The sequence below is a fragment of the Lepisma saccharinum genome, chromosome 5 (assembly GCF_977018435.1).
Source record: "Lepisma saccharinum chromosome 5, izLepSacc3.1, whole genome shotgun sequence".
NCBI classification, from domain to species: domain Eukaryota; kingdom Metazoa; phylum Arthropoda; class Insecta; order Zygentoma; family Lepismatidae; genus Lepisma; species Lepisma saccharinum.
In genome coordinates, this window is record NC_139233.1 from 6,167,089 (window position 1) to 6,191,035 (window position 23,947).

At 38.7% G+C, this 23,947-nt stretch overlaps 1 protein-coding gene across 21 annotated transcripts in view; it reads left to right on the top strand.

Annotated features, from left to right (window-relative positions):
• sls (sallimus) overlaps nucleotides 1-23,947 on the top strand; it is an 854,140-nt gene that overhangs the window by 336,269 nt on the left and 493,924 nt on the right. For 17 of the 21 annotated variants that reach the window (XM_083122061.1, XM_083122066.1, XM_083122070.1 and 14 more), the window contains 7 exons: nucleotides 727-6,537; nucleotides 13,049-14,414; nucleotides 14,961-15,173; nucleotides 16,880-17,458; nucleotides 19,127-19,293; nucleotides 21,662-21,842; nucleotides 22,948-23,025. In XM_083122061.1, the coding sequence (XP_082978187.1) occupies nucleotides 727-6,537; nucleotides 13,049-14,414; nucleotides 14,961-15,173; nucleotides 16,880-17,458; nucleotides 19,127-19,293; nucleotides 21,662-21,842; nucleotides 22,948-23,025 (8,395 nt within the window). The remainder of the gene's footprint in view (nucleotides 1-726; nucleotides 6,538-13,048; nucleotides 14,415-14,960; nucleotides 15,174-16,879; nucleotides 17,459-19,126; nucleotides 19,294-21,661; nucleotides 21,843-22,947; nucleotides 23,026-23,947) is intronic. The other 4 variants (XM_083122067.1, XM_083122074.1, XM_083122071.1 and 1 more) reach the window with 4 other exon arrangements.

Sequence of the window (23,947 nt, forward strand, 5' to 3'; positions counted from 1 at the left end):
CTGTGTATATCCAATTACAAAATTTGTAACAATTATATTCCTAAATAAAATAGAATCATCTTACAAGAGAGGCTTAAAATTTATGCAAAATAAATTAAATTAACCATTTTTATGTGCTCTTGCATTGTTCACTTTCACTTACTTTTATTATTATTTAAGATGATAATGTGGAACTAGACCCACAAATGGAAGTTTGTTCATAATCTTGTACAACATTTTCTGTTATGTAAAAATGCATGTGTATGTTATATTTGCTATAGATTAGGTATTTAAACAAGAGTATACCTAATAGTCTGATATTTTAAGGAAGTTCTTTACAATGAATAATGATCTTATTACTAGGAGGTAAATATTTGTTTCTTTTGTGTGTAAACTGCTTTATTTTTGGAGCGTGGTTGTAATTTATGGTTGTAATTAGAGTTATAATAAATAGATTATTAGTGAAAGATATATATGTAGTTTTGGGGTTGATCCTTCAATATATATATTTACAACAAAAAGAGAATTCTGCATTGAGCTGTAGTATCTTTTAGATACATAATTAGTTAGTAAACATTTAGTAGCTCTATATATAGTTTTATAGACTGTAGCTTCTATTTGGTGTAGGGTGACTTCTAATTTCTAAAGCTCAATTTGCAAGAATTGGACCTTTAAGAGATGAAACTAGTTCTTACTTTCTTTTAATATGTTGGTTCTCTCTCTTTTTTTTTATCCTTGGGTTCACAGACACACGAACAACAACAGTTATTCAAGATAGCAAAGGAGGAAGCATCGCGTGAAAAGGAACCACCCAAAGTGGCTGAAGTATCTACAGCCCAGCCAACAGAACCTCCCCCAAAAGAGTCCTTACCCCTTGCCCCTGCCACCCCAGAGCCTCCAAGGGTTTCCTCCCCATTCCGAAGTGATTCCCCTATCACAAAATCAGTAGTGCATAAAGAGATAACAGAAACGACAAGAACAGAAAAGCACATTACGATGAAAATGGGTATGGAGTCGGATTACTTCCTTGATAGGCCGTCGACTCCAGTTGCTTCTGTAAAGGCACCTTCGCCAGTATCAGAGCAAGTAGAAGCTTCGGTTATGAAAGATGAAGGTTCCGAGCAACCTTCGCTTGTTGTTCCCGAAGCGAAGACTCCAGAACAACTAAAGTCGCCAGTTCCTGAAGAAACAATTGAGCAAGTGTTGCCACCTGAGAATTCAACTTCTCCAATTCCACCAAAAGTAGAACTTGCTGAAGCTCCCAGTGCCAGTCCTTTGCCCAGTGAAGGTTTACCATCGATATCAACAGAGAAACACACATCTCTGAAAACAGAACTTATATCAGAAACCACTTTTGAGCGTATTCCATCTCCCATTCCAGCCGCACCTTCACCAATTCCATCTGATAAAGAAGAAATAATTCTAGCCAAACCCGAGACACTTAAGACTTACGATAAAAAGACTGAGGAATCGCATGAATTTGAACGTATCCCAACACCTACTCCTGCAAGAACACCATCTCCCAGCCCCGGGAAAACAACCGAAAAACACACATCTGTAAAGACTGAAATGGAGCACACTGTTGAAACAATCCCCGTCCCAACTACAGCCAGAACACCATCACCAATCCCACCATCAGAGGACGAGGAAACTGGGTTTCGGAAAACCGAAAAGCACACATCAATCCGTACAGAGACTTCCTCAGAACATCAGGTTGATAGGATTCCGACACCAGTCCCTCGCAGAACACCTTCCCCAATTCCAGTTCATGAAGAGTCTGTAAGAATCACCAAAACAGAAAAACACATTTCGGTCACCTCAGAGACCAAGACAGAATACACGGTTGAGCGAATTCCAACACCCGTACCCCCACAACCCTCTCCGGTTCCCAAGGAGGAAGATGTGTCATACAGGAAACTAGAGAAGCATGTGTCTTTCAAGGAAGATACTGACGAGGAAGACACAGTAGATCGCCCATCTACTCCAATAATTCGTAGACCACCTACTCCCATCCCCTCGGATGAAGAAATTTTAGAAGAGGAGGAAGAACATAAAGTCGAAGAAAAGATTGTCGAGATACCAATCTTGTTTGAAGAAGAAATCCCTATAGAAGAAGAACAGGAATATGTCACGGCTGATGAAGAAACTGAAACTCATATTCAGCAAGAAGATATCCTTGGTTTCATTGAAGAACTAGAGAAGGAAGTCTTCGAGAAAAAAGTAGAAGTTGAGGTCGAGACGAAACCTCTTGCCTTTGGAGAAGAAGAGACAATACAGCTACGCCAGGACAGAGCTCATGACATAAGAATACCAGAACCGGAGTCTTTTGAAGCCACTGAGGTTTACGAGGAGCCTATCGTTCCTGTGAAACTTAAGATCTATACACCGGAAATTAAATTTCCGGTTAAGGAACCATCACCAGTTCAGGAAGAAGAAATTGAAGTTGTTGAATCGAAGCAGTCATTGGAGGAGCTTGCTCTCAATTTAGAAGAAGAGATAATAGAAGTAGTAAGCAGCGAGGAGGAAATAGAAGCCCCAGAGAGCATACCGGTTCAGCAAGAGGCTGTTGAAGAGAGTCTATTTGTAAAGGAAACTAAAGAAGTACCAAAAGAGCCGGAGGTGCATGTTATTCCTATCAAGAAGGAGGCGACACCGCCTCCTGCACCAAAAGAACCGGAAGTGCATGTCATTCCCATCACAAAAGAGAAGACTCCTCCTTCAGCTGAAATTACCGAAAGATCTGAAATCAGAGAGATGCAGTTGATAACTGAAAGCAAAGAACCTGAAGTGCATATAATCCCAATTAAGAAAGAAACCTCAACATCTCCTGAAGTTTCAAGGACTGAAACTACCAAAATAGAAGAAATAAAGTGCACCGAAGTACACACTCACATACACAAAACTGTAACAAAGCTTGAGAAAGTGACTGATCATGCAGCCTCTTTGCTAGAAGAATTCAATCTTGAACCAGGCCCTCCTCCGGAAATTGGGTACATTCCGAAACCTGGCATCCAGATCAAGGTGAGAGAAGATGTCGCCGATAAGGTCAAAAAGCTGGAGGAAGCGCAGAAGGCAATGTCACCAATAGACATACCATCGGGTGCAGTGAGGATCTTCCCCCCTCCGAAGCTGGCTGAGCCACAAAAAGAAGAGTCTGGCGGGATCTCTTCAATCAGGAGAATAGTCAGCCAGGAAAGAACCGAATCCCCATTCACCCCTTTTCCAGATTTGGAACCCTTTCCCTTCACACCCACGTCAGCTTTTGAACCTGCAGCCATGCAACTTCCAACAGAGGAGAGTGTTGAAGTAGAAACCAAAGTTGAAGAAAAGTCAAAATCCCAATGGAGTAGCGAGCTTAATAGAGATATCTCTCTCTCTTTTCAGAAGGACTCTAAAGATTTGGAAGCTCCAGCTCCCAGCATAATTGCAAGCGTGGAGAAACCTCTACCAACAGATCAAAGTTCAAAATGGCCTCCACAGCAGGAGCAAGTTGACGAAACCATAGTGACGGAAGAGAAAAGATCGGAAGTTAAGAAACTTGCTTGCATTTGGCCACCGGTCTCGGAGGAGCCTAAAGTAGATCACAGAGATATAGTTTCAGAAGATATTAAGAAGGAAGTGGTGGAGGAGGTGTGTGTTAGGAAAATGGTTCAGACTGAAGGTTCGGATGAGAGAACTATTCAGAGAGTTCCCATAGCACGGCCTGTCACACCTGGAACGTTGCCACCGAGTGCAGAAGGCATTGCAATGGAGAAACTGTGGACGCCTCATAAGACTCCAGAGCCAGAGTTCAAACTGCATCATGTACCAGAGAGAACGGAGTCTCCAAAACCAACAACTCAGTCTATTCAAATTGAAAGATCATGGGCTTCGACTGCACTCGAGGAACAAATTTTGAAAGCTCCAGAAGTTCAACTGTTTGAGCCTGTGAAGCCAATTGATAGCATGAAGAGAGCTGCATCTCCAAAACCTTCTGTCGAAGGACTGGCTATGGAGAAGCTATGGGCCGCACGGAAAATAGAAGAGCCAGAGCCGACTTTACAGCAACCACCCGAACCAGTTAAACGACCGGCCTCTCCAAGACCAATGACGGGAGTAAAGAAGGACATGTCTACATTGCCTTCAGCTGAAGGACTTGCAATGGAGAAGCTATGGGCTGCCCGTAAAACCCCAGAACCTGAGATCGTGCATCTACCGACTGACCTTCATAGAAGGGCTGCTTCTCCAATTATACAAGCACCAGTCGATCTGCAAAGAGCTGCTTCCCCTAAACCATCAGCGGAAGGTTTGGCCATGGACAGAATCTGGGCACACAAGAGCCATGACTCCGCAGTTAAAAAACTATGGCCCCCATCGGCACAAGAAATCCAGGAAGAGAAGCAGAAAACTGTCCTTTGGTCCTCAAAGTTAAATGTTGAAAAAGTGTGGCCTCCACCACAAGAAGAGGTCGAATTCAAGCCAATGATTGAGGTGGAAGTTGCCCCAACTTTTGACTCTAAAAAGCATATATTCGAGAGTATAGAAAAGCAGACGAAAGTAGAAAAGTATACAGAGATCATATCCAGGCCTATTCCTGAACCTGTTGTGGAGCCTAAAATGCAAACAGAGATAGTCTCCAGGCCTGTTCCTGAACCTGTTGTGGAGCCTAAAATGCAAACAGAGATGGTCTCTAGGCCTGTTCCTGAACCTGTTTTGGAGCCAAAGAAGGTTACTTTTGACATCGTAGACCAGGGAAGTGAAGCAGACAAGCAGACAGATGTAGAACCAGAATTTACTATGAGTGTTGAAAGCAGGCGACAGATTTTTGAAACTATGGACCAGAGGAGTGAAGTTGACAAACAGATAGACATTGCACCAGAAATTACCACAAGTATTGAAATGAAGAGGCAGATGTTTGAAGCTGCAGCGAAGAAGAGTGAAGAAGAGAAGAAGGCTGCGGTTCAACATTATATCGCCGAAGCTAGAGTAGTGCATAAGAGTAACATGATGGAAACTGACTCCCAGGTGTCATCTGAAATTATAACAGAAAAATCAGAATTCCAGTCTGAGAAAATAATTTCTAAGGAATCTTTTGAAGAAACTATTCTATCAGAAACAACTGCTAGAGAAACGTCACCTTCTATCATAGAAGAAAGAACCATTAAGCCATCGGAAGCCAAGAAGCTGTGGCCGCCAATGCCTGAACCAGAATTTGAAGTACAACCTCCGCCAGTGGTGAAACATGTTGAAAAGAGAGATGGCGTCAAACCAAAACCACCACCACCACAAGAGATCATGGATGAACCTTTTGCTATTCCTTTGGAACCTGGACCTCCCCCAGAGATTGGGTTCATCCAGGGACCGGTCACAGAAAGACGGCCATCTAAGGTAGAATCTATTGATCTAGATCTTGAAAAAGAACCGAAGAAGCATCTGGTTGGTGCTGTGAGGACCATACCACCACCTCCAAAGGATAAAGCTCCACCAAGAAAGACATCCGAACCAAAAGCAACCCCTCAGCCCATGCCAAAGACAGTCACCGTGACTGCAGCAGCGAAATTCGAGACTAAAGTGGAAGGGAAGAAGGAAATGAAGAAATCTATAACAATAGAGTCGAAGCCTTTCAAACGGTTTCCTGATTTGGAACCATTTCCTTTCAAACCGGAACCAGCCAAGCCGCAGCATGTTACAAGAGGCCCACCTCCACCAACACCATCCAAATTCGTGAGGGGAAAGTTCTCGGAAAGCGATTACGAAAGTGATCTTGAAACGAGTAGAATTCTTCCAAAATGGCGTCCATGGGAAAGCGACACTGATGAACCAATGTACAGAAAAGTGAGGCCAGTTCTGATGTCTGAACCTAAAAGGGCAAGATCAACTGAACCGCCACCACCTCCGCCATCGTCCTTTGACCAGCCGCCGGAATTTGAAGGTCCACCAAGGCCAGTGATACTTGACGGCATCCAGAGAGAGACAAAAAGAGCTCAGACGATATGCAAAACTAAAACGGAAACCAGAAGCGTTTCCTCGAAATTTGAAGTGAAAAAGGAAAGTGTTCAAAGACAGCAAGTGACGGAGACACGTCGCAAGAAGTCACCTCCACTGAAACCAGGCTCCCCTCCGCAATTTGTAGAGGCACCGCCTGAGCCAGCAAAGTCGCCCACAAAATCGAAACCCGACTCTCCGAAATCAAAGCGAGAAGGGAAAATCGTAAAAGGTGAGTTCCAAGAGAGTGGCTACATGGCTGATACCGACGAACCAATCCGCCACAAACAGTCTGCTGTCGGTGTGGAAAAATGTGTTTCCAAAGAAACAACTAAACCTTCCCTCTCCACCAAGCAGGGTGACAGTGTAACCCACCACATGAGACAGGAGAAAACCGAGATCGTAACATCAAGCACTAAAACACTAACGCAGCATAAAAGCACCGCCATGGAGAAGTCCGTTCACAAAACTAGAGTTTCCCGCCCTACTCCCAAAACACACCAAAAACCTGCTGAACCCCCTGTAGAGAAAAAAGCCACGGAGGTGGTTCCTTCCAAACCCAAAGAAGATAAGGTCTTTCCTAAGACTAAGAAGGTGCGACTTAGAAATCCCTTCCCCATTGTGTTGTTTTGCATACTCACTTATAACAACATAATTTATTTTTATTTTTTTGTGTGCGTGTTAATGAGAACTAAGGAAATTGCTAAACATTCAGCCTGACAAGCTTATTGTTGTGTCTTCAGCAATTGTGGCCTTCTTCAGTCACTGAAAAATTGAGTGCATTGTATTTTTATGTTTTTAACTGTTTTAATAATATTTACATTTGCAGCATAGATCATTACCTGGAAAAATTTATGTTTCAGAAATTCTCCAGGGTGAATTTTTTCACCAAATATTAGTGATTCAGGCAAAGATGAACCAGGTGACCTGACCTACAGCACTTTGTTTTCTGAACAGGTGGAGGAAGTTGTTGATCACACCTCCTGTTGCAATGAATAATGTTCAAATCTCACCGCTGAGGCGTTTCTTTACATTCATTCCAACCAGAGCATACAATGGGTTTATAATGCTTTTTTTTTATTATTATTTGCTCGGCATAGTATCTTTCTTACTTCATGATAACTCGTCAATGTTGCCATCACTTAGTAATGTTACGTTTAGGCCGTTCACTGGCTTAAACGGCTTGGCTGCTAGAGGTTGTATTTATAAGTGAGGAGGCGCAATAATTAATGCTCTTGCCCCTTACCAATATTTATTTAGGATTCACATAATGAGGGGGAAGTTCACGCCAGAGCGGGATCAAAAGGTAATTAAACACTGATAATAGAAGGACCAGTTGTCATCACTGCATCTGTTGATGTTCCCGTGGTGCTGGCCCACGGAGGGCATCTTCGTTGGGTACAGCCCACAAACCTCTAAGCAGGCCCACTATACGGTGCACACACTAAGGCTACTCGCTTCAGACTCTCTTCGCCACTATAACTTCTGACTGTCCGGGTGACCTCTTGTCACCGGGGAGTTGGCTGGTGTTTGCTGATTTAGCATTTAAGGCCGGCTCGTGTCAGTAATGGAAAGCTGCAGTTACAGCATTGACAATTCAACTATATGGGTATGGGGCAATGCATAAGAATGGCTTTCATGCTTAATTGTATTAAGTATTAATAAATTCATTACCTTTACAAAAATCACATTTTCCTTCTTCCGTTGCCTGCACATACTGCAAGCACATAAGCCTTTTTTATTGTCAGGAGATCAAAAACAAACCTGTTTCATCTGATATTTAGTAGTTAGGGCAGAAATGTCACAATTACATTTAGAACATTGGCAGAAATACAACCTAAGTGAATAAAAAGGAGCAATTAAAAAGTAACTAATGCTAGGAATGAATTTACTATTAATTTATCATATTGTTGTAGGGAATTTTTGTTCATTTTTCACTGTTTTTGCCTGCAATAATATGTTGGAAAATTATTTAGCAAAGCATTATTAGCTAGTTGTTAAATGTTTATGCTCTTTTTTATTCAGTTCAATTGCTGTTCACATAGTTTTGACTGATCTCTTGGCATTTCTAACTTGACAAATAAATGTGTTGCCGATCCCTTTGGCAGAGTGGTTAGCACAGGGTTCTATGATGCCAGGTTTGAATCTCTGCCTGGGCATGGATGCTCTTTGTGTTTTGTGTCTCCTTTCATCAATTTTATCATACATCACTAGGGCCCAGGACTTTGTCCTATAAAAGTGTAAAATATGTATGTAATTATGTCATAAAAATGCAGAAAATATTCCATTTAAAATTAAAAATATGTCAGAAAAATTCATAAATATTCCCAGTAAAGCTAAAAATATGCACAACTGTGCTTTTGAATTTCTCATTATGCGGAAAGTCCGTATCTTGCAGGGAAGATCCACTAGGATGGGGGTGGGGTATTAAATGAATGTAGTGGGAAAATACTGAAAGTATGGTGAGGTTCACTGCAATTATCCTAACTTCCATTTACTATTATGTCAGATTTACACCTTTGTGGAAACTAAAGCATAATTGGCAGCTAGCTACAGCTTTGATAAATCTAGGCAATCAATACACAAACACAACTTTTTTAGGCAGATTTTGATGTATCGCCATGTCTAAATGCTTCAATACTGAAGATCTCTTTGAATATCCTACCCTGGTTTCACGCAACTGCAGAATATTGTCGACCCCAAAATCTGTAAGAAATGCCCTCAGGCTCACCGCAACAGATTCCTTTTGAGGAGGCTTTCAATTCACTCGCACTTCTACATACCTCACTCAAAGGACAAATGATGTTGAAACTGCCATACTTCATTGCCGATAGAGTAGGTAGTAGGGGCTGTAATGTATCAAATGTTATTTTTACTTTTGACTGCTTGTTGTGAGAAGCGAAAAAAAGGTAAAGAAATGAGAACAAATGAAACTTGTTTACTTCCTGCCCGGTGATTCTCGTGCAAATACAACAATACCGGAAAACATTTTTCCTCAATAATGCTTGCACAGCTATCAATTGTCGGCGGGGTAAAAGAAAAAGGGAGCTATTATTGTTTTAGTACAGAACAATAATAAGAGGACTGCAAGAAGAGAAGAAAAGACAGCTTCTTTTTTTAATGTCTTTGTCCGTAATTTCCTTATCCTGTTGTTGATAATGCAAACTATCCATTATTTATGTGCAAGACAATTACAGAATTATACAGAAATATGTCTTATTACGATAAAATTAAAGAAATATGTTGCAAAAATGCGAAATTGGTCAAATATGTTAAAATATGTTTTATCAAGTTCATCTATTTCGGCTGATTTTCATTCGATATGTAAATAAAGTCTCGGGCCCTAGTGTTATATTAAGTATAGGCCACAGATACTTCCTCTCACTGCCTTGTTACTTTCTCTCCCATCGACACCTAACATCTTTATTGTGATCAACTTTGACAATAATTAAATCAACCAATTGAAGAAGAGTAGTAACATTGTTAATTTTTTTAAGGCCATAAATTGCTGAAGGCACTCTATATACTTACATACATGAGAGAGATATTTTGGCTTCATCTAGTTCATTGTTTTCAGTGCACAATGTATCATACACTACAGCCTGTAAAGTGTTTTAACAGCGATGATTTTTTCCCCAGTGGCTGATAAACATTTAATTTCATAATTTGTTGTTGTTTGTGCTTGTTTGCATGAAGTAATTTAATATTTTTATCTTGATTTGATGCTTGCCTTGTTTTGTATAGGTGTTGTAGAAATAACTGATAAGTGCTAGATGTTAATATGTTGATTTAATCGGTACAAGAGGTACGCCATTATTGTGTGCTTTTGTAGAAGTGTTTTTGTATTTCTCTGATTTGTTTGATAGGAATATTTTCCTTGAACTAGATTGTTGCAGATGTTAAGTTTTGCTTATTTTAGTAGAATAACTTTGAATTAACACATGTGTGTCTTAAACCAATTATTGAAATCAATCCTTAATACAGTATCTTCCAATATTAATGGGTTTTTATTTTAGCACATTCCATTCAAAACTGTGTTCACATTGGATTCAGTTTCTCAGTAGTTGGTGACTGTCAAAACACACGGGAACATCAGGGCAACCCAAAAGCCAGAATGTAATGAACAAACTTTAACCTGTGTTTTTCTTGGTTTCATACTTTTGTGGGTTATGAAGTTTTACTCCTGAGAGCCACTCATTAGATAATCATATTACAAATTGATCAAACGTTTGTAATGGGTGTTAACAGTAACACAACAAGTAACATGCATGACATGCGTTTGATCTATTTCTATGGAAAGTAAAATTATTAAATAGGAAAGTTAGTTTAATGGAAGATGATGTGTTAGGATTATGTGATTAATTTGGTCAAGTAAACATATAATTTGAAAGTTCTTCTACTAAAAAAGATTAAAGTGTAGCGTCTGTGATAACAGATAATGATGCTATTGCCATGTTATTACAAAGTAATATAATAGTTTATGCTTGTAAGTGGTATTTATATCTTGAACATCATATTTTATAATTTCTTATGAGTTTATCATCCCAAAATATCAAGATATACACGTTTTCAAGGGTGGTTAAAATACAAGAAGGTTATAATCTAATCCACACTGATGGAACATGAAGCAGAGCACACATTGGATTAGAACCAATTAGTGTGTGTGAATAAGCATAGACATGAATCCATTTTGATACTTTTTTCTTTGTAAAAATTGTCGGGAGGTTTCCTTATAGAATATAAAAATATAAAATAGTATAAATGTGAAAATAGAAATGTAAAATTGTAAAAAATACAAATAGTTACAACGTAAGGAGAGGTATACACAACTACAGTTGGGAGCTGAGAAGACTGCCAGTGCGGGGTGAGGTTCGGGTGTGAACGGGGAGGAAGTGTGGGGAGGGAAGCTTCGACTTGGTGTTCAATTTTTCAGTGTTGCCAGACATGCAGAAGTCCCTGTAGGAAAGGGTGAGAATCTGATAATGGAATCGGGACTTACAGTGTGAGGTGCAGTCTGGCGTTCGGAAAAGTTTGGAACCATTCGTGAACCTCCACGGATGATATCAGCCACGGGACATCTCAAAGACCAGCAACGGCATAGGAATTCACACTTCTTCCGTGTTTTCGGAAATAAATTTGTTTTAAAAATCGAATGAATGTTCTGGCGTGTGTATAAATAAATGTATATGTATAGAGCAGACTATATGTAGTAAACTGGGTCGCTGAAGGTTAACTATCAATAGAATTAACATGCAACGAAAAGCGGGAAAGCCGGCTCGGGGGTTGAGCAAAGGTTTATTCAGATTTTTTTTTATTTGAGGGGTGTAAGTTTGTGTTTATGTGTGTGAAAAGGTATACTTAGAGCCAAAATGACCATAAATTTCTCCTTTCATAAAAATTGTGTGGGGTGTTAGGGCGTAGTTGGTGGATAAATCAAAGGGGCCGAGACATTACAACTTCATGTTCCATAATCCGAAATTTGCAGAAAAGCGATGCTACATACCAAAATGTAAATACAAACGAGGGAGAAAATGTACTACCCTGCATAAGTTAAAATTAATTGATCCATGTCCAGGAAAGAAGCATTAATAAGATGCTAGGAAATACACAAAAAGCACGCACACACCCTTACTTTCTTAGTCACGTTGGAAGCAGATTGCTTTGATTTGTGAAGTTTTATTCCATTATTAGTATTGCTTTCACATGTTACTATGTAATATGTTCCATTCATTTGCAATGCGTTTTCGTACCATGCCTTTTTTATTTATGCCGCTGCCACCCTGAAAGGAAGACGAGCTGGCTGCACACAGCGACAACAGGCAGGTCAGTTTCGCATTCCTCAGCCTCGCAGTCTTCTCAGCTCCCAACTGTAGATACCACCAAGGCCTTTTTTAAAAAATATTCATTCACATTTTGACATAATATCTTCATGTCGGTTGTATATTTTGTTGCTGGAACTGAGAATACAGAAATTGGAATTACTGTTGGTGCTGCCACACAGTAACCAGGAAGCAAAGTAAGCCATCCACGTAGATGCTTCTTATTTTTTTAAAAATTCAAACTATTTTTTCAGGTCGTTTAAATTATATTTTTGAATCCGTAATTTCAAACAAGGCTCCAATGTTCTGACAGGCATTAATGCCCATGTAAAAGGCCTTTTTTCCCCTATTTGTAACAACTTTGTATTCTCTTGGTTCTTATACATGCACTTCTGTTTAACATATTGATTTCTTGTATTTTTGGTCAAAAATAGAAAGCCATGCCTTCTTCTATTTTCCATGTCCTCTTTGTGCAAACTTACACCTTATCTTTCCTAATCCTTAATTTTCAAGACACTAACAAATTCAATCACAATTTCACTTTAGCAATTTGCATTTTTTAAACACACATTTCATTTTAATGATAATGCAACAAAACTTTTTAAAGTGAAACTTATCTTTGTGAAATTTTTTATTGCAAATAAAACATTCGTTTTCTCAAAGTTTTGAAAATCTGTTGCAATACACTGCAATCCTAATGTTGTTACTTTCGACTGATATAGTTATAAAACTACTAGATGGGATATTTTTTTTCTATTTAAGGAATCTACTTTATATGAACATAGTTGTAGTGAATTGTCAGTTTTCCTAGAATTCTGTGATATAAAAATCATGCATATGTAAGGAAAGGTTAATTTATTCTGTATTTTACTCCTGCCTTCATAAAAAATGCAGAGGAGATTTGAGGAAAAACATTACTTACAACATTAACAAGATTGAACAGAGTAATTATACAGCAGGTTAGTGAAAATATTTTATGCATGATTAACATATTCATTATCCAAACTCGGCATAATTTACACTGATAAATTAATAATAAAAGGTTAGTGCAATGTAGCAATCACAGTTTATTGTACATGTTTTGCACCATCTGTCTATTATGGATTTTTATGGTCAAGTGTTCATTTAAAATATTACAAAGTGATTTATTTATTTTATTTGCCCCATTGATTAGTTGACACATTTTCAGAGAATGTAAAACACCTTGATATTGGGTTTAAAAGTTCAAGTTAGAAGTAAGACATTTTTGCCCATAAACTCATTTTTTATTTTTTTTCTCTTACTAGGAAGTAATTACCTCTAGTCCAGTGAAGCAAACTCAGCGGAAGATCTCCCCACCGAAGAAAGAAGTCAAACAAGAACCACAACTTGAACCGTTTCCATATAAACCTGATCCACCAAAACCTAAATCCCACAAAGGCCCACCTCCTCCAACTCCATCAAAATTTGTGAAAGGTCAGTTCCACGGAAGTGATTATGAAAGTGACTACGAGGGTCGAATTCCTCCCGTGTGGCGACCGGGAGACTCCGATACCGACGAACTGTTGTACAGGTCTGTGCGACCAATTTTGAAAAGTGGCAGAAGTTCAGCCCCGGTTATTGGACGATCTCCAACGCCACCCACGGAATTCGACACGCCGCCAAAATTTGAGGGACCGCTAAGGCCGAAATTTGAACCTATTGATAAACCCAGAATTCAGGACACTCCTGTGAGTTTGGAAGAGATTTTGAAACCTAAGAAGCAGATGCCTGTCCAGTGTGTAAAGCCCAAACCAATTATCCCAAAAACCCCAACGAGAGTTGTTCCGGTGCACCTGAGGGAGACTGAAATCATTCCTCTGGAGCCAGGACCCCCTCCAGAGGAAGGTTACGCCCCACCGCCAACAAGGAAAATGTACGAGGATACAACAAAGATTCCGCCGTACCAAAACGCTTTGCAGATGGAGTCTTCTAAGGTCATGCATTTCACGGAATCGACACAAACAAGCCATCGAGTGGTCAGCATGGAACACACGACCAAAGTCATCAAGTTCGGTGAGAAAGAACCGCCACGAAGAGCATCGTCCGCACCACGGGAAACGTCCAAGTTTCCAGCTTTGGAACCTTTCCCTTACCAGCCCGATCCTCCCCGACCAAAAGCGAGCAAGGGTCCACCTCCCCCGACACCGAAGAAATTTGTTCGCGGAGAATTCAGGGAAAGTGACTACGAGAGCGATTACGAGAGTGCAAGAATAAAACCAAAATGGGTTCCGCATGATAGCGACACAGACGAACCACAATATCGTAAAGTAAAACCTCCATCAAGCACCCCTAAGAAATCAAGACCGTCTGCAGACAGAGTCCCAACTCCTCCTACAGAATTTGATACTCCGCCTTCGATCGAAGGTCCCCCCAGACCCACTCTTGCCCCTCTGGAAAAGGAGAGGAAACCCAGGACTTCATTCGTGGTGAAAGAGTTCGATGCCGAACAGAGGCGAATGCAACGAGTGGAAGAAATGAAGAGAAGGTTCAGCGACACATCTGTCGGGATTCAGACCAAGCAGCCACCTGTGGGCAAAGCCATTGTTCCGGTGACGAATATTCTTGATGGTCTTCAGCCAGGAGAACCACCAGAGTATGGATTTGCTGGCCGCGTCCCAACAACAGCAACATGTGAGTATGAGTAACTTTAGTATAACTTATTTATGGAACTTTTGCATTCCCTGTAGTGTGATTAATTAGAATTATTTGAAAATATGTTAGGTTCATGCAATCTGTTCAATAGCAACAATGAGTTACAGAAGCTTTAGGTGGAGCAGTATGAAAATATTTGCCAATACTGATAAAGTAGGTTAGGGAAGGTTGAACCTTGCTCTTTAATAAAGAAAATTTGAAAGTGAGCATGTAAATTGGACAATTTTTGATCTCTCCACTGACGTTCTCAGTTCTGAATCCCAGCCTGGGCATGGATGTTCTTTAAGCATGCCAAAAGTGGCAGAAAAGTGATTTAAAATATATATACAATATAACAGATAAAGTACCAATATAGATTTTGCAAATGCCAATAACAAATATTCAACTGATCCTATATAAAATTACAAAATGTTCCTTAACAATATTTGTTACAATGTTCTTTGAAATGGAACTGGGTATATAGACAATTACTTTAGTGCAGATGCAACTCTATTAAGCACCCTTTATTTCAATGTTCCTTCACAGATGTTGCCTCCCAACACTTGAACGAGATGTCTCAGAGCTTCAAGTCGAAAGCCCAGAACTTTGTGGAAGAGATAATGACTCTCCGTAATGGCCAGGCAGAAGAGAAGTCGGGAACAAAAGTGGAAGATGTGAAGACACAGCAGCAGATTCAACAGAACAAGGAAGAGGAAGAACCCCATGCGTACAGGGAGGAATCTAGAGTGGCTGAATATGGTATGAATGAAGAATTTTCTATTTAAAAAATCAGTTTTGTGAATATACAGATTTTAATTTTATATACTGTTCAAAGGATTCAGTTTACATGGTTTCTTATCTTTAGTTGTGGTGCAATGCAAAATATTAGTCAAACCTCTCCCTTCTCCCCCTCTCCTCTTTCTTCCATTTTTCTATTGCCTTTGTATCTTACCCTCCTGTCTTCTCCACTGATTCATCCCCCTCTCATCTCTCTTCCTCTCCCCCTTTCTCAATATTCTACCTTTTTATTAGATTAATTTAAATTTGCTTACAGCAGTGTCTCGATAATTCAAGGTAGCAATATCCAGGCCCGTAGCTAGAATTGATCTGCAGGGGGGGGGGGCTTTGTAAACAAAGTCCATTTTTAAAAAAAATATTAAATGAAGGTAAATTATGTGTGTGTGTGGGGGGGGGGTGCTCATTCATTTATAAATATCATATACTACACAAATACTACATTTTTCTACATCTTTGAAAACATCTCTTGAAGTGTTAATTGACTGATAACTGAAATTATCCCTTACACACCCCATACTATTTTAGATGATGCAAATATGTATATCACAGACAAAAAACGCACAATATTTAATCACAGTGCCTACAGTATATTCCACCCCCGGCCAAAGCAATTAAACTCCCCTTCCTTCCCGAAACTTGGGAGCTGTTGTTGACTTTTGACGCAGATGCGGAGGGAACTTGCATGATGACATCAAAGTCAGATTTCTGTCTAAACGGGAGGTTGCAACAGGGACAGTGAAGGTACAGATATAGAAGCTCCCCTATGAAAGAACTTTTTGAAGTCTAGAGAATATTCTAAATACTTGCGGCTACTTCTGCTCACAAACAAAATGAGCGAATGTAATAGATGCTGTTCATATTCTGTGGATTTATCCTTAAAGTTGTGAGTTGTCTACATTTTCACTCTTCACTGCAAACAAATTATGCAAAATAGTTTACCTGCCTGGCTACGGGCCTGGCAATATCCCTGAGTACCTCAAATCAAAAATCTTTAACTGTGTGTACTAACCTAGGGAAAATCAAAGGAGGGAAAATAATACAATTTTAAAAGAAACGTGTGGATAAAATGGGATATGCAGTATCATTAGGAATATTGTACTCAGCACTTGAAATGGTAAATGTAACTGGGAGATATTTGAGCCTTGGAGTTAATTTGGAGTGTGCTCCTATGGTTTAACATGGTGATGGTGAGCCAGCTGGGGGGGGGGGGGATGTTTTATGGAAATTTTGCTAGCTGTGTGTGGGGGGAGGGGAGAGGATGAGATACCACCTCCCTGCATCCTCCATCACTTTGAACACTAATTGTACTTACATTGCTCAGTGTAGTAGTAACAATGATGTTAGGAAAAATTGTTAAAAACAACACTGAAGTTATACTGTAAAGAAATGGTCAAGTGTCTTCTGCTTCAATATATTTCATAGTTGCCATTCACAAACCCACTTCTCCGACAAAACTCGGATTTTATTTTTTCAGATCATCCACATCATTGAATTATTGAGACACTACTGTAATTGAAATTACGATGATGATTACTTTCCTGAGTGCACGCAATTTTTTCGAGGGGGTGCATCCATGAAATTGGTCCCTCCCCCATACATCACATTCCTTTTGTAAAATTACTTAATTGTGCTTTTTCATTTTGTAATATGACAAACTTTCACCTTAGGTACAAAGCACATAGACCCTGATACTGGCCTAATATATTTCAAATATGACTTTGGCTACGAGTTTGGAATCGTGTTGCCAGGAGAGGGGAAGAAGGGTGATAAGAAGAAACACGTGACAATAGAATCGAGGAAAGACGACGACATTGAAGTGCCGGTCATAATTGAAAGGACCAAACCGAAAATTGAAGAGCCTCAGACAGATTCCAGCAGTGAAGCCAAACAGACTCCGGCAACCACGACAAAGACTGAAGGAAAGGTTCAAACTCTAGGAGTTCACCCGGCAAGACACATCGGCAAGCAGAAAGTCATCCCCCAATTCAAGCCAAAGAAGTTCAGCCACTTCAAGTCTGTAAAATGGGAACCGACTTCGGAGAGCGAGTTGTCGGAATGCGAGGCTGACACTACACGGAAGATTCCTCAGAGCTCGGTGCATCAGCACGAACCGAAGATCATTATTCCGGTGACTCGGTGGGAGCCTACGCCAAGCCCTCTCTCCTTATCTCCAAGTATTCCGAGCCTGTCTCCGAGATTAAGTAGCATCGGCCCTCACAGTGTGACACCTGGCTTAGAGTCTGGAGGTACATGTACTGTGAATGGCATCTAGACATCAAAACCATACTAATGAATCAATAATGCCCATATGTATTGTCTGTATTAACCCTACATATATTAACAGTGTCTTGAGTGTTGATTGTGTGCATAGGCACAGACTCCATGGGGCTTGGGGGGGGGGGGGGGCTCGAGCCCCCCAATGTTAATGATGTGGGGCAGAGCCCCCTTAATAATTTTGCTTAAGAGGATCTAATGTATTATTTTGCTTCCCTTGTAAAGTCTACTCTGAATTTTGAAATGTTCTAGACCATCAATTTGGAGGCTGAAACTGCTAAACCATCAACTTTGGGGGGCTATGACCAGAGACAGCAAAACACATGACTTATTACTATATACTAAGTATGTAATTATGAGTATTGTTAAAATTTTTACTAAAGAGAGTTTCAAAAGATGATGTGCATGAACTAGGGTAGTGGATGGGATGTTCAGGCTACAAATGGCTCTCTCATGACATTCAGAACGACATCATTGATATATTAGGGAGATCTGTTTTGCTTTCCGTGGTAGCAGATATTAAAAGTCGGGAATATTTTGCTATTATGGTTGACGAAACTTGTGACATATCCATCTGTGGAGAATTAATATTCTGCATTCGAACTGTGAATAAAAAAAAAAATATTTTTGAGGAATTCATGGGCTTTTATGAGATTCCGAACACTGAGGCCAAAACTTAAAAAAGTGAGGGAGTGAGTCATTCATTAATTTATTTCAGTTATCAGAGTCCCCCCAATAATTTTGACAAGTCGGCGCCCCTGATTGTGTGTGTTGCTTTTTTTAAAAAAATAGAATTAGGGATCTATGGTAGTGTAAAACAAAAGTCCACACAAAGGATATCAGTATTTTCCTGAAGTATGCAAAGTGATTGCATGTTATGTGTGTGTGTGCATACAAGTGTTTTCATTAACGTAAAAATGTACAGTTAGATTCATAACACACTGTCATTTACTAACAGCTGATGAGGTTTGTTTAGTTTTTAGAATTTGTTAATAATAGTTTTATTTTGTATCAACTAATTCACTTTGATTTTTTTTTGCTTGTGTTTGTTTGTGTACACATGTGCTTTTTAGCATAGACATACTGTAACTAGCAGAGGAAAGGGGGGTCAGGAGAACATTCTCATTGAACATTGGAAATTTTTATTTCACATAAATGTAAATAATTTCTACATAAGTCAATCAACTTGAACCCCCCCCCCCCCTCCAAAATAAACTGTTACACTAATTCACTTTAGTAGTACTGTAAATGGAATAATTATTATTTTGAACATTGTACATAACATTGTACATCACAGCACTGCACTGTGCTTCTGGCAATTTAAATGTATTTACCATTCAATATTTATAACTTCAGAACTTTATTCTGTTGACTTTTCTTTGTATGTATATTTCCATGCAAGTTAACCTAATGTATGGGAATTTACTTGCCATGTCTAGTAAGATCTATCTCCAGTTAGATACCAAACTAGATACTCATTAAATAGAAAATTTAGTCATTTATTCAAATTAAAACCGTAGACTTCACTATGTATGCCAAAAACACTTAATATTCAGACAAAATATTATCTCGGTGACATTTGCTATATTGATATTTATTTATTGGTAGTGCTTATAAAATATTGTTGTGTCTTATTTCAGCATCTCCTGCTGGTTCTCCGTGGTTAGGACTGAGCCCAACCAGAGGGCCAAGACCTCAGGGTCGTGGAAGTACCCCAACTCCTCCTAGCACTCCAAGTACAACTGGAAGTCTGCCTGGATCCACTCACGGCTCAAATCAACTAAGGAGGCCTCCAATGTTCATTACAGTAAGTAATTATAGATTTCTTGCCGATATAAAACTACTGATGTAAAATTTACAAATACTGATAATTAGAGCTTGGATTTGTATGTAATTGTAATTGTCATTTATTCTTGTTCTGTTGACCACATTGTAGATATTTCTATCTGCAGCAGTATAGAGCACGTCATTTGTTACATATAACATTAGCATGATTTCAGTACAAATACATCCACTTGATTACTTATTTGGGATGCAGTATGATTAAAGTTACAAGTATATATTATTACATATCGGTTTGATTACATACATAACACACAGCAGTTATGGTTACAAATATATATTACATACCCTTGATAACATATTTGGGATGTAGATCAGCATAATTGAGTTACAAATGTATATTACATCCACTAGATTACATTTATGGGATGCATTACATATTCTATTCATTTCTAGATACATACCTTGACCAGGAAAATGTCAACGAATAATATAACTGATATGATTTTGCATAAGTTTTATGTTACATATTTTTACATATTTGCTAGGATGTGACATAGTTTACATATTTGCTAATTTACTTTACATAAAACAACATATTTCGGTATTTTTTCCCTATCTTGACCCTTTTCCCCATATTTTTGATCTCTGAAATACAATGAAGAAAATTTATAGCTCATGTGATGTCATATTTTCTAATCAATGAGATACATAGTGCTTACGGTCACCTAAAATTTACTGCTGAGTCGAAAGACAGGCTGAAGACAAAAAATAAATAAATAAATAAATAAAAAAAATAAAAAAATATGAGAACCGTTATTTATCGAGAGATGCTGGAGTTCCCCCTCCCCCCACTCATCTTGTGGTTGCATATCTTCATTTCGTTTTCAGGTTTAGGTAAAGCACCTAGAAACTTGGCATCGGTGGAGAAGAAAGCTACTTTCCTGTACATAGCGAGTTACACAATGTAGCTATGTTCATTCATTCGATTGTTCTTTCTGTAGATGCTATTTTTTACAATTTGTTTCCAAAGTTACAAAGAGCTCTCTTACATATTTACATATTCTACAATAATTTGCGATGGGAAAAGTAATTAATAGTTGAGAAAATTGGTTTCTTAAATATGTACCTTAAATATGTACAGTCATGGACACTGCCGGGTTGTAACGATTCCATTGAAAATCAATGTGTTCATTACAACCCGGCAGTGTCTGTGACTGTACATGTTGCTGTGCTTTTTTTGAGTTTATAAATTTGATACAATTTTTAATTTGAACAACTTATGTCCTTAAAATTAAGTTGAATGAATATGTCCAAATTAATTAAATACCTTGCAGAATTCTTGAAATTGCTTGGATACTTTATTATTATTAATATTACATATTCTTTGATAGTACATATTTAGCTACATATCCTTTTGATAATACATATTTAGGTACACATTTTATCAATTATTGTTACATATTTATGTACATATTTTGTACTTTGATATTACATAAAACTGGTACTCTACTGACCTGATAAAAACTTGCAAATGTTCCTTGAAGAATACAAATACTTATCAACCTCCTTAATTAATGTATATAATAGGGCGTTTTCAATGAATTGGAAAATGAGTGGTAAAATATTTCATTCTGTTTGCTCTCTAGCCTTCTTATAAACCTGAAGGTTTATGGCTGCAGCAACACAAGCCTTCCATCTGTCCCTATCCTGGGCAAGATCAATCCAATATTTTCCATCCTTACCGATTTCCTTTAGATTCATCTCTCCATCTTCGTCTTGGACTTCGTACTGGTCTCCTACCATCAGATTTTCCAACAAGAATCATGTAAACTATTCTTTCCTCTCCCATTCATGCCACATGGCATTTTGAATAATTAATTCAAAATATGGCATTGCCCTCTCTGGAAAAGTTTTTGTTTGCTCCCCATGGAAAAAATGTTGTTTATTTCCCTGAGGAAAAAGATTTGAAATAAGTCTGTGCACTCACGTTTCAATGATTTTTTTTTGTCTTCTAAATTTTTACCATGAGAGAAGGAGATTTGATATCCAGAAGGGGGAATTCCTCCTAATTCCCTTTCAAATATCACCGTATATGGCTTCATATTGAAGTTTCATTCCTTGCTCTTCATTACAATGTTGCAGGATCAATCCCATTATTTTTTATAACAACTGATGTTAATAATAATAATAGTAATAATAAAAAAAAAACACATATAGAATTAACAGAAAGAAGTTTCATCTTGCTGTGTTCTTAATTGCTAAATTTTGTATCAGTAAAGTTAAAATGTATATTCAGGGGAAATTTCTGAATTTTACAAGCAAAAATATACTAAAATTGTCTTAATTGTATATTATAATGTCTGCATGAGGTTTTTTCTGTTCTTTCTCAGCCTTTGCGTGACATAGCAGTGATAAGTGGTCAGACAGCACGCTTCGAATGCATAGTGCAAGCTGAACCTCCCCCGAACATCCTGTGGTCTAAGAACGGAAGAATCATCGAGAATTCTGCTGACTACCAAATACAGTACAAGAATGGAGTTTGCAGGCTCACCATACCCGAAGCATATCCAGGTGAGAATACAGTTGGGGAGTGAATAGCCAGTTACTCACATATTTTAGCACTCCCTTCATTGTGCTGTTTCAGTATTATCATGGAAGAAAATAACTTGCAGTACAGTTAAATTCATGTGCATCATAAACTGTGAATTATTGTAAGGTGTTGGAGACTTGTAGGGTTCACAGTAATGTAAAATCATTCCCAAATACTGGGTGTTTCATAAATACTTGAGGGGTTACAAACATTTATTACAAGTAAACTATTGATCTTACGTTAATGAAACCAGTCCAGAACGATCGAGGAACACAAACAGTTTGTGTGCGCATCTTTTGTTATGCTGAGAGTTCACATCCTTGCCGCTAGGTGGCACTCAAATCAGCCACATCACTCAGTGTTTTGTGCAATGTTTTGGTCCCCAAGATCAACGGACCTTACACTGTGTAACTTCCTTTTGTGGGGTTTCATCAAATACATGGTATTAGTCTCACCAATGCCGCATGATATCACAACCCTAAGGAAGCGTATCATCACAGCGGTAGACACTATCGACAGGCCCATTGATGCAAGTGTGGCAACAAGTAGACTATCATGTTGATGTGTACTGTGTCACCCGTAGTGCACACATTGAACATTTGTAGATGTAAATAAAAACTGTTTGAGACTGGTTTCATTAACTTAAGTTCAATACTTTACTTGTAATAAATTTTTGTAACCCCTCACATATTTATGAAACACCTGGTAAAAATGGCTATTTAGTGTTAATTCTTTAAAAGTACAAAATATTTCTATAACAGCATATGGTTACACAGACTCTGATGTACAAGGGGGCACCGGGAGTCGACATGCTGTCCATGTGTCACTAAACAGAAAACAATGGTGACCCACAAATTTGTGTGTACATTTTTCAATCTTTTGCCCCCACCTGTATCCCAAAGTCGTACAAGTTGCTGCCACTGCTGGTGGCTCTATATTTGGGGGTAAAGTCAGATGTCGCCTCTGTAGGTCAGTTATAGAGCATTGTCACGGAACCAAGTTAAAATATTTTGATTGGTATTGCTATAACATATAAGTTTCAATAAGTTTTAACTAGATAAATGTATTTTTTCGTTGCTTTTTCAGAGGATGCTGGCACCTACTCTTGCACTGCAACTAACATGCTAGGAACCATCGGAACCACTGGTACACTGCAAGTTCCAGGTGAGAAAAGAAAGTTAATCAAAAAGTAGAACCGGGAAAAAAACTTATCTCGTGTACTTGTTGCATACGTCCATCCGAAACAAACAATATATCACAATTCCCTGATAATCACAATGCATTGCGCCACAGGGACTGATAGTGTCAAAACTTGATGTCAAAAACATTGATGGATACACGTTATACATTGCTGCTTAGTAAAAACAAAAAGGAAAAAAAAGTTTAAATGCGTGTTAAAACTAATAAAGCATAGCTATCATTATGGCTTGTATTGGGTGCACTTAATAACATGGTTGTGGGTCTTGTAGTGATTGGTGATGGCGAGGAGGACATTGCATTGCACGCCTATGTATTGCTAGTGGCTACTGAAGCATGAAGTCGGAAATGCATAGTGTGTATGCAGTCGAAGAAGGGGAGAATACTCATGGTGGTGTGTGTGTGTGTGTTTGTATTTTTGTGTGTATGTGGTATGTGGGCCAGTGGTTATGTAAAATTATTATATTAGTGCTGCCGCTGATGTTCATTCTTTTTTTTTCCAATGTAGTTATTATCACCAAAAACTTCTTGTAGAATTCTTTTCTTGTAAATAAAATTTCTGTTTTCTGCACATAGACTCTTTCTTGTCTGTACATTTTCCCCCAGAGTTGACTTAAGGCATGGATAGTAGCTTCCAGGAGACTATGAAAAAAATTGTCATGTAAGTGAAGATAGTGAAAGACCTTACTTGAAATTTTATTGTATCATCTGCAAATGGTATTTTTAGTCTTAAACCCAAGCTTGGAGTAATATTTTAAGTATTTTCTTCATATCGTGCTGATACTCACAATGCAATGGCGGATTAACCAGGATCAGGAAAAAATGTCAATCCTGAGCCCAGCTTCGGAAAATGGCTTGTCAATTTTCAGGTGGTCATGTGTTAAAAGTG